Source organism: Aulonocara sp. 'chitande type north' Nkhata Bay, linkage group LG19, assembly GCF_057382095.1.
Source record: "Aulonocara sp. 'chitande type north' Nkhata Bay isolate Kocher_YH1m ecotype deep benthic linkage group LG19, A_spYH_male_GT1.1, whole genome shotgun sequence".
Taxonomy (NCBI): domain Eukaryota; kingdom Metazoa; phylum Chordata; class Actinopteri; order Cichliformes; family Cichlidae; genus Aulonocara; species Aulonocara sp. 'chitande type north' Nkhata Bay.
Genome location: NC_141362.1, coordinates 20,656,298 through 20,668,033, shown reverse-complemented (window position 1 = coordinate 20,668,033; position 11,736 = coordinate 20,656,298). Strand labels below are relative to the sequence as shown.

Here is an 11,736-nt window from a genome sequence, read left to right as displayed (position 1 = left end):
CTTCAATGATCAACACATTCAAATGACAAAAAAAAAATAAAAAAAAAATATATCTCTCTCTCTCTCTCTCTCTCTCCTTTAGCCCTGCTAAATCTCTGCCTCAACGCTGACTTGTTGTGGTGTGTCCATGGAGACAAATATCCATGGGCATCTGGACTCAGTGACTCCATTCAGGCTCTAGAGGGCTCCATCGTTTCAGTGCAGTCAACCAGTCTTTGGGCTGTCATGTCAGTGATGTCAGTCTCTTCAGTCAAATTTTTTGTTTTGTCCTCTAGTTTGTAATAAAAATCTCAAATACAAGTCATTGCATCACTGTACTATTACATCTTTGAGGAGCACCTGAATTCACCAATTATAGCTCCTTGCCTTCAAAAACCCTGATTTAGGCCCAAATAGTCTATTCCTCTTGGATACAGTGTGTGATTGGTTCTTCAATGATATGATTATCCAATAGCAAGTCACCTCCACAGCTGTGGAATTCCTCTAGGGACAGATTTAAAAACAAAAGACAACATCAAACTCCAGCTTTTCAGTAGTTTGCTTTATTTACATGCACCAGCTCTGATAAAACCAAGTGTTTGCTTTACAAGTGGAAATGTCAACTTCATGTTTTGTTTTTGTAGGAGCAATAGGAATATATGAAATGTGGAGACTGGCAGTGAAATTTAAACCTTAACACAGACTGTAAAAATCAGTCAAGAAAAAAAAAAAAAAATAATAATTAAAAAAAAAAAAAAAAAAAGTGGAAGCACAGCTGTGCAGAAATGTATTAAAAGGTTAAGCCAATGAGAATTATTTAATCTGGTTAACACACTGTTAAACATTTCTCAAAAGGACCCTTTCATTTGTTGTGCAAGTGATCACTCAGTGAACAGAGCAATGAAAACATGATTTTACACAGCCCTAACCAAATGTGCATCGAGGAACAATGGCAACAAGTATCGCAATAAATAAACCAAATTTGTTTTTTACAATGATGCAACATGAGACAAGTTTACTAAAACACTCCTGATAATTAAAAAAAAAAAAAAAAAAAAATTAAAAATGTAAACAATTTTAAAAAGCATCCTGCTGTTCCTACAAAATTGTGCTGATGTAGATTTTTTCGCCCTTATATCACACACACACACTTCTGATTAGCTATGCACTGTGTAGCCTCTTTCCACTTATTTAAATGCAGATAAACTTTGGCAATATTTAAGATACTGTGGTCATTTCTTTCATTACAAAGAAAAAAGAAAAACGCCAAGATACTACACACCCTCCCAGTGTTGAAAACATGTCACCCAGCACCTGCTATAGTGCTGATAACAAAGAAGAGGCTACTGACGGTGCTTCATCTGCAGCCACTCCCTGCTATCTTTAGATTTAGAGCACCAAGAACTCCATCAAATCAACGCCAAAACTGGTGTAGTTGTCGAGCGCTGTGAGTCACTGAATGTGGTTATTTCAACCCAAGTAGTCCCAAGTGTTTGACAACTAAAAAGTGGTAACTAGAACTAAATCGTGTCCTTAACTCAGTCCTAAGGTCTGTATACAGAGCAGTACTTCCAACAGTGCAGTGAGTGGAAGAGGAGGGACCTAAAAAGGGATCTGCAGCAGAAACATCATCAATACTTCAGTAATGGACCTCTTCAGAGGGAACAGAATTCACAGTAATGTCACTTAAAAATCACAGGGTAAAATTTGCTACAAAAAATAAAAATTGAAAAAACACTGCATACAAAAAACACATCATGTAGAGCAGTTCACATCTTGATAACATTACATACTGATATTTGGTGTGAATTGGTGCATCAATGGGGAGGGAAAGCTTTTAAAAAACTGTTTGTCCATTTAGGCTACGTCTCAAAGAAATCTTTAAAAAACAAAGGAAAAAAAAAAAAAAAAAAAAAAGCAGCTTGTCAAGTATCCTCCACTGGAACGTAGTAATGTAACATTCTCTGCAGTTTTTGTAAACAGGCCATCAGTCAGGCTGACAGCTGGTTTGGCAAAAAATGTTTTGGGTATGAAAGGGTGTGAAAGAGGAGAGAAAGCAGGATGAAAACACTTCATTTTCAGTTTTATGTATTACTTTGTGATATGAGTGAATCCCTGAGACTGATACGAGTTGATCCATGTAGTTTTAACTGAAGGTACTGTAGTTTCATTCCACTCAGTACCGTTTGTTCATACTGGCCAGGCATTGATCTTTTGAAACAATTATTTTTCCTTCACTGTGAAGACACTGTTGTTTTGTCTCAGACACCTACAATACAGTACTGAAGTTAATGCCGCAAATGAAAAATAGGAAGAAAGTCTACTGAAACTCTTACATACCTTCCTTCCCTCTAGTTGCACAACGCAGGACAATTAACCCAAATTTACACCTTCTTTACTTCTGACAGCTCCTCAGCTCGGCACCCAGCTCTGAGGGCTCTGTTTCGAGCTGGAGAAGCTTCCTGAATTCTTGTTGCTGTTCTGTGTGGAGGTGAGGCGAGAGTCAAAGCTGAGGTCCAGGCAATCTGCGTCCATCAGTTCATTGCGGATGATTGAGTCCATGTCGCAGTCCAGATTGCTGCTGAACACCTCAAGGTCCAGATCAGCGGAGAAACGGTCCTGACTGGTTAAACTGGAACTGAGCTGCATAGAGGCGTTCTTACTAGGAGACTTCAGGTGTAGCTGCTTTGTTTCAGGGAAGCCGTCGTCACTGTCAGAGGTTGACAAGCCCGCTTGCCAACCAGGCACTGAAGAGCTTTGGGCCTGGCCTGCACTGGTGTGGTTAACCAGAATGTGGTCTTTGCGGAGCAGCATGGCATTTCGGCGGGAGTTCTGCAAAGCGATGGCGGTGCTGGCCTGCGACATCAGAGGGTCGGACTGGGTCATCATGACATTGCTGGGGCTGTGGGAGTCCATCCCAAGCAGATCTAGGGCCTGGTGCTCACTGTAGTGAGACATGCAGGAGAAAGTGGTCTGCTTGTTCTCTTGGATGGTCTGCATGGGTGACTGTCGCAGGCTCGTGATGGACGGAGGGCTGAAGAGTGGGTTTGTCCCATAGCTGCTAGAGGGACTACCTAAACTGCTTCCTGAGCAGCTGAAGGTAAATACTGAACTCCCCTGACTGTTGGCCCCATCTTCCTCTCCAGGAGGAGGCTGCTGGGATGCTGTGAGGCTGATATTGTCTAAAAGATCATCCATCAGGTTGTCAGAGAGCCCGTCATTGAGGTTCATAGTGCCTGCCAGATCAGACAGTCCTGTTGGTCCAGTGGACGGAGACATGCTGCTGGGGCTGGAGTACAGCATTGGCGACAGGGGTGAGTCGTCATCAGGTACCTCATCCAGCTCCAGGTTAGCCAGGATTGGGGACAGACGACCGCTGAGCGTGCTGGCGTTGGAATTTGTCCGAGAGCGGAAGTCTGTCCAGGCATCGAGCTCGTCGCTGCTGCGGGAGGTGGGACTTCCTGTCCATTTGGAGAGGCTCGAGGAGCTCTCAGAGCTCCCATCTTGAGCAACCTGCAATGAGGCTTTTTTCTTTGTGGCACGTCCTCTGGCTCCTTTGATGTACTTGCTGTTATCCATCGACACAGCCCTACGTCTGGGAGCTTTACCTCCTTTCCCACCTTCTGGGTTGACCATCCACCAGGAGCTTTTCCCAGTTCCTTCATTCTGGACTTTCACAAAACGGCTATGGAGGGAAAGATTGTGTCGGATGGAATTCTGCAAAGACAAATGATTAAGAAAACTTAAGCATTAATATAACTTTCCCAGTATGAGCAATAATTCATAAAAAAAATATCTTGTGTACATGATACGATTAAGTATTAAATACTTTTAGGAGCTTCAAAAGCTTTAACGAGATGTGACCTACAAGTGGACCAAGTCAGAATGTGTGTTCCTGCTGCATCTGTTAGTGTTGTTCTCAAACTTCAGTCAAGCTTAACTACAAAAGATTACAACATGTATTACAGTAATTGCAGAGCTCTATAACGGCCCAACAAAGGAACAATGAGCCAGATAATATAAATCACTACAACAGAATACAAAACTCAGTGCTGTAAGCAGACAGTGCTGTATTCTGTGTCCCCTACAAAACTTCTTAAGGTTTTGTTGTTCATCTACAGTACTACGTTTTCAGCATGGTGTGCAGTGTTCCTAAAATTTGAGGAAACTGGACAAATTGATGACAAAATAAAACACAGGACTGAAATTATCTGAATTTTGTGTTCTAAATAGAGACACTGCTGACTTTTCAGATGATTACAAAAGACTAAAAGTCAGTGGCAAAAGGTATTATGTAGCTTGAAAGTTATGGTTCAAGTTGCTGTCAATATGTACAGTCGAGTGGTACAAGAGTGACTGTCTATAGCCATCTAGAAAACATGGTTGAGGCTCTGTCATGTTCTGGGCTGTGTTTTAGCTAGAGGTGTTGAAATCTTGCCAAATTGATGGAATCATTAATGCAATCAAGTACAGTTTGACATCACCGTGCAATACAATCTGGAAGGTGCGATTAGCAGTAGTGTTTTTGGGACAATCCCAAATAGACTTCCAATGCCACACACACACACCCCCCCCCAAAAGGGGAACACCATCGGTCATAGATTGGCCTCCCCAGTGCCCAGACCTCAACATTACTGAGGCGGTGTGGGATCATCTTGACAGATAACTGAGCAAAAAGGCAGCAAACAGCCAAAGAACTTCAGTCTCCTTCAAGAAGCCTGGAGACACATTCCCAAAGACTACTGAAATTCAAATTAAAGAAATGACTCAAGGATATTGCACAGGGTTAACTGTAATTTAACCCTTTAAGGCCAAGTGTATCAAAGATGATACATCTATATCAGTGTAAATATTCTGCAAAAAAAATATAGAAAGGAAAACAAAAGCCTGATGTAGCTAATATGATACAAATTTAAACTTATGCAAATTAATATTTATCGTTATTGCAAGACTCACTAAACAATCCATTAATAATAATAATTTAAAAAAGTTTTTGGGCTTTTATTTCATGGTTCAGGCTTTAAAGGGTTAATACAAAAGGACTAATTACCAATGCTGCAGTGTCTTCATAGACATTTCTTTGCACTGTGACCCATTTCTGGCTGCTCACAAAGGTCTACAGGATTTCCCTGGAGATGTTCCTTACCACGTACAAAATTAAACAGCTGGAGCGTGCACGCCCAGCCTGTCACACTTCAGTAACAGAGGGAGAAACTCCGCAGTGATCTCCATAACCCAGAGGCCAGCTTCACAGGGAGAGGCTTCAACTCAATTCTCTAAAGCTTAAATTAACCTGATTTAACTCAAGGTCCCATTTAAACCCATCTCTAAGACGATTAAAGTTATCCGCTAAGCAAGCTCAACACAAAACAAACTACAGCAAGAGGAGACCAGAAATTGGTCTCATTAAGGCACTTGATCTGCGCTTTAATGACTGAGGGTTCTCAAACAAGCAGGTTTTTCCTCTTAATGCTTTGAGACAGAGTAAAGACCCACCAACAAGAAGCCATTCCTAAGAGAAGCAGTAAGAAAAGGCTGAGGTATGCTAAATTACATGAGAACTGGGATGATGACAGTGGCAACAGGTTTTATGGAGTGATGAACACAATTTTTTTTTGTACAAAAGAGGCTCTGTCATACCATTTGATATGGAAGATTTGATTCAACATCTGGAAAACATCCTTTTGGCAACAGCTTCATTTTTCCAGCATATCAGCGATTCCAAACATACTGCAGTAAACACATACCTGATAAGTGTTTCACTGTTTTCTGCTGAAATCTTATGCAAGTGCATCTGGTCTTTGTGTTTACACAACAGATGAGCAGCCATTAGACCTTTTATTTCTGGTTAGAAATGCACTAATCCACTCATTTCCTGTCTATATCTATCTAGACAAAGTTAGAGTCTCTGCTACTACTGAATCAGTTTACATAAAAGCTATCTCACTGACAAGAACTCATTGGGTGAACAGACCACAGCGGTACCAAAAAAAGAGAAAAAGTTTCTGTCCATTAAAGCTAAATTTGATCAATTTAGAATTGCTTTCTGATATCGATCTATCCAGTGGGATTTATGTATCCCTTTTCAGCTACATATTCTAACTAATCAAAATGTTTACATGTAAATTTATCACTACCATGATATCCAATACCACACTTGTCGATGGGGCAAGTCAAATATTCCAACATGTTGCTTATCCCATGAGCTACAGGCAGAGAACACAATAACACCACCTGTCCCGTTCAATCTAATGCAATCCAATACAGTGGAGTTGCAACAAATAAGCCTGGGATACAGTCCGGTGTTGACACAGGAGGTTTTTCCATTCAAGTCTGTGATCATTTATTAGGCTTTAAGATGTACCGTTGTTGTATTCAATTATTGGAGCAGGCAGATTTACAACCTCAAAATGCCCAAGGCACTGATACAACAAAATCTGATGACTCAAAGGTGGTTTACTGCAGAAGTACTGAATTTTAAACATGCTTCTTTTATTGATTTCACTTCCTGTACACAACCAGTAAAAGACTGAAGCACCTTGTTAAAGATTTAAGGTAACCACATCCATATGAATAAAACCAATAGCAAACATACAGCAGCGTAACCTACCTGTCTGCCTCCTTAAGATGAAATTTTATTGGATATATGAAGGTATCCAATAAGCTTCACAGGCACGTACAGTACAAGCTGTACTGCATTTACAAGAGAAATCACAAAGAGCGAACTCCTGCCTTCCCCTCCCCCACACGCAGTCACAGTAGTGCTGCAGCACCCTTTGAGCAAAGCCTCGTTCTGAGCAGGGACTGGAGCAATGCCAGTTTAGCCAGAGCCAGATCCAAAGACAAACACTGAGCTTCTCTCATACTGCTACACATTGACCTACATAATTTATAGTCAGCTGATTGATTCTTGTGCCCAGGCATCATGAAAAGACAACAGCGGGGCTGAACCGCAGAGGGTTTGATGGGCGTCCATACAGGGGCTGAATATTTAGTTTGACTTACAGCACTGGAGACAAAGCTCAAAACTGAAGGTGGTGTACTTTCAGTGTGCTGAATGAGATGTGTGACGGGTCTGAATTTAAAACCCATCTGTTCAACCCTGAACCTGCTGGGGACACTTGCCAGGCTCAACCTGAATGTCACACAGCTCCAAAGCATCTCCTAGGAAATGCTGATGTCAGCACATGTGAAACCCTGTTATTAACCCTTTCCCAGTCAACATCTGCCAAGCTCAAATATGCATCAGGCAGCTTAAACATGAATGAAAACTGACATCTAGCAGTTTTGAGCATAAAGTAACTGATTCTGTGCAGATTAATCAGTTTCACATGTTCAGGGTGATGTTTTTATTTCCCCTTCTGTAAATGCAGCAGTTTTAACCAGCACAATTTAACCAGTGTGATTCATTCAAAGAAGCTGCTCACTGGAATCAGCTTGCATTGCATATCCAGTTGTGCAGGATTACACACACACACACACACACACACACACACACACAAAATCCTGCAAAGCTCAAAGCTTTCCATCAGACTACATTCCATGACAGATGAATTGGTTTGGTCCAGGCCAAACTAATCCTGAAAATCAAACACAAGCAAGGCCCGGCTGAAGCTTTGGTGAAGTCTGTGCTGCAGTCTGAGCAGTATGTCTGAAAGTGAAATCAACTTTGCATTGCAGGTCTTTTGGGTTTCAACTTTCAAGCAAGCCGCTTTGTTCTCAGAGGTTTGTCTGCATCCTTAATTTTAGAGGCATAATGAAGCGTGTAATGTGATACGCATTACTACAACTACACTGGTTTACATATAGTTACACCATGTGCCGTTAGACTGCCACACATCTTCAGATCCCCTGCTGATAGGAGGAGATGTTTGATAAATAAATGTGTATAGCCAGTAACTGATGAGACTACAGGTTTGTGATTGCACCTACTGCCTCCATCTCAGAATTAAAATGAGCTTTGTGCATTGCATGTCTTACAGGACAAGTTAAAAAAAATAAAAAATAACACTGGTCTTTGTTATGATGACAGCCCCAACACATCACCGCTCACCTTCCAGCCAGCAGAGCTGTTGCTATCGCCTTTGTCCTTGAAATATGGCACGGATCTCACCATCCACTCATAGATTTGGGACAAGGTCAACCTTTTCTCAGGGGAGCTCTCGATGGCTTGGGTAATGAGGTCTGCATAGGAGTAGTTGCCCCAGGCATTCCTGCGGGCGGAGGACTTCCTCAGCTGCTGGGTGGCAGAACCGCTCGGAGCTGCTGCGGGGGTTTGCGCCGAGGACGGCGAGCCGTCGGCGGTCTCCTCTTTGGAGGGGCCCCGCTGGACCTCCACCGGCTGGGAGATGGAGCTGCTGCTGCTCGGCTCTCGGGTTTTAATAGCGCCGCCGCTGGCTTTCTGAGCAGCGCCGCTCCCCGTGCTCCCACCCTCATCATCCTCCTCTTCGGGGATTACGTCAGTGTCATTTGCCCCGGGCTTGCCCGCACCAGATTCCGGACGGGGCAGGGGCCAAGTGCAGGACCGTGGCCGCTTCTGGGGCTCGAAATCCGGATCTATCTCAACGTTTAGAGGCGGCTCGTTGCCGTTGCGCGACGCCTCAGCCATGTTGGTCGTAATTTGTCGGGGGTTGCACAAAGGGTTATAAAATCACTCGGGTCGCATTCCATCAATGTCGCGTGCAGGCTTCGTGGACAGTTTATTTACTATGCAAGTGTCCCTTCCTGCAGCTCGGTCCCAGCACGTGTCAGTCTATCAGTCCTCCTGCACGGCGTCCGTCCGCAACACACGGAGCAGCTGGAGCTCACCACAATCACCAGAACATCGCCTTTTGTCGTGCTAAGCCCACACCCTGGCCAACATGCATTGCAATTTCGCGAACTGTGGAGTGAAAAGACGTGAAGCGTACGCGGAGCCTCGGAGGAATCCAAAACTGCGTTCCTTCACAAGCGTCCGCGTCCCGCACGGCGATCCTGCATGACAAAGGGAAAAATCTTAAATGTACACGCACGCTGCATCTAATGCCACCACATCAGTTTCATCACTCCACACAGCTGCCATCTTGACCATTTCACTTCCCCAAGTTCTTAATCAGCCGTGCTGTGGAGCTGCCAGTCGCTTGAGCGCTGCAGTCCAGATACCATCAAGGCGATTAGGGGACGGTTTCTTAAGGGCCTGCACCTTCTTAAAAATGTGGCTGCTGGGAAAATGCACCGAGCCTAAAAATCCGCCCAGTTAAGAGCTGAAAAATAATGATGCTGGCTGTAGTCTAGCATCCCGGACGAAGTAGCACGGTGTCCTCCGTGTGCCCAGCTGCCTGCAAACACTTCATTCAATCTGCTGCTGCGGTTGGCGCAAACGCTCAGAGCCCAGGAGAAGAGGGTTAAAAAAGGAAAAAAGCGATCCTGCCCCCTGGACTGCACTGAAATTAAAGCGACAGTGTAGAGATGTCCGCTCGCCAATGACATCACCTCTAATGTGACCATCGGAGAGTATCCAGTGCGCAAAATTAACGGTAAAACTGGATTTTATTCACTTGAATATTAAACGAAAAAAAAAAAAAAAAGGGAGCAACAATGTTTACATAAAAATCAGGAATGCAGGGGAAATAACTGGATGTCAGAATATATAGGTCATCTTTAAAAAATACAACCAACCCAAACTAACCTGAAAAACTGACTGTACCGTTTAAGTTGATAAATATGTGCATTTTACCCAAATATGCCTTTAAGTTCCTCCCACACTGCCAGGAATACAGTCCTAATATACTCGACTGGCATTAAAAACATTTAAGCCAAAGCAAAAACCTATACATTTCCACCAAAAAGGTAAAAGTATAGAATAAACAAACATGCTCCTCACAATAGGCTGTTGTTTTTGTCCCCTACTCAGATATGCAGTTTCTAAACATGTCATTTTCCTATCTGAAACCAGAGCTAGATATAGTCAGGTCCTGACAGCAACCGTTTACGGAAATTTGGTGGTTATACTGACCTGAAGAATGTCAGCTGCACACCTACCCACACAGCCTCTGATGTTTTTCCAGGTCAAAGATTGTTATTTGATAGCCAATACAGATTTAAATCTGAGTTAACACAAAAAAACAAAAACAAAAAAAAAAAAAAAAAAAAAACACAACCAACCCCACACAGATTTTGAATGGACCCACTATTTAAAACAAAAACACCCCAGCAGTGTACAGAAAATGGAACTGAAGAGGTAAAAATATTTATAAATTCCTTTTCACTGGAGTACATTTCTAGATATCGACCTTGGTATTTGTTGCAGACACTTCACAATAGCAAAACCACCAAAATTATTTTTAAAACCTGCCTAAAGGGAGAGTTTCCCCAACGTCAGAAACTATTCAACTCTTAAGCCATATTGCCAAAATGAATCTAAAAGCCAATAAAGTAATCAAACACTTGTGTTTGCATAAATATCTAGTCAGCTAATCACATGGCAGCAACTCAGTACATTTACACGTGTAGATATGATTAAGACAACCTTAGGTAGTTCAAACCAAATATCTGGATGGAGTAGAAAGGTCATTTAGGTGACTTTGAACATGATATAGTTGATGGTACCAGATGTGGTGGTACCATTTCAGAAACTGCTGATCTAGATTTTCCCACACCACCATCTCAGGAGATTACAGAATGATGGTCCAAAAAGAGAATATCTTTAGTCCACAGCAGCTCTCTGGGTGATGGGATCTTGCTGGTGCTTAGAGTTGATAAAAGGCAACAGTAACTTAAATAACCACTCAAAGGTATACAAAAGAGCATCTATTCTGCACGTTGTCCTTCAAACTTTGAAGAAGACGGGGTATAGCAGCAGAAGAGCATACTGCTTGACACTCCTGTCAGAACAGAGAACTGAGGCTACACTTCCCATGGGCTCAGTAAAAGTGGACGACAGAAGATTGGAAAAAAGTGGGCGAGTACTTGAAACACTTTCAGATTCTCCGCTTATCTCTTACATTATACTGTGACAGAGCAGTATAATACAAATATAGATGATTATGATATTTATTTTTAAAACATGTTTATTTGTTGATTTGCAATTGCTAAAGCAACAGTAGTTCACTTGCTATCTAAGCTATGTGTTAGCATTCTGTGACAGTTTAAGTAATTAATGCAGTTAAAGCAAATTCACAATGATAAATTGCTAAATTATTTTATTATGTTGCAGGTTCAGGGTTTTGCTTTTCCTTACTTACCACAGTTTTCCTCTCCTTGCCCTCCATACCGGTCAAGTGTGTTAAAATTCGCCCCGTATGTCCTGACTTTTATAGTGCAGGTGATGTCATTTTGAACCTTGCTGGGCAAAACCAAGTGGAGGGCTTTTCTTGTGTGGGAATGTTTTCTGTTGTTTGTTTAATGGATTATGGAACAAATTGTTGAAAGAATTTGTCCATATAGGAAAGAGTTTATCAATGTTAATGCACTAATGCTGGGCTAGTGAGCGGTGTGTGATCTTCATATGTTCATGTTGGTTGCCATGTTTACCCGCCTGAGGTATTGGTACTGGCCAGACCAATTAGACGCGAAAACAGCCCTATATATAATCAGTCAACATTAGCTTTAGAAGAAGATAGGTGCTATTTCCTGCTTAGATTATGTAGCTTTTGTTAGAGTTAATTTGGGGCACCAAAAATTAAATTTAGGCCCAAGTTTCACATGTGACAGAGAGCTGTAAATTACTTGCTTCAGGGAACTCAAAATGTTTGCTGGTGGTGTAATGGTTCCATTTTG

At 42.2% G+C, this 11,736-nt stretch overlaps 1 protein-coding gene across 2 annotated transcripts; it reads right to left on the bottom strand.

The window, feature by feature from the left end:
• Positions 1 to 527: 527 nt before the first annotated feature.
• Positions 528 to 11,256, bottom strand: foxo3a (forkhead box O3A). 2 transcript variants are annotated; one of them, XR_015126518.1, is made up of 4 exons: positions 11,202 to 11,256; positions 8,033 to 8,952; positions 2,320 to 3,696; positions 528 to 2,248 (listed from the first exon to the last, which is right to left on the bottom strand). XR_015126518.1 is itself a non-coding variant. In XM_086276042.1 (3 exons), exons 2-3 carry the CDS (start codon positions 8,585 to 8,587, stop codon positions 2,392 to 2,394), a joined length of 1,860 nt encoding a protein of 619 aa, XP_086132168.1. In that variant the 5' UTR covers positions 8,588 to 8,952; positions 11,202 to 11,256; the 3' UTR covers positions 528 to 2,391. The 2 variants fall into 2 exon arrangements, 1 of the variants encoding a protein (XP_086132168.1); XM_086276042.1 differs by having other exon boundaries at positions 528 to 3,696.
• Between the last annotated feature and the right edge of the window lie 480 nt (positions 11,257 to 11,736).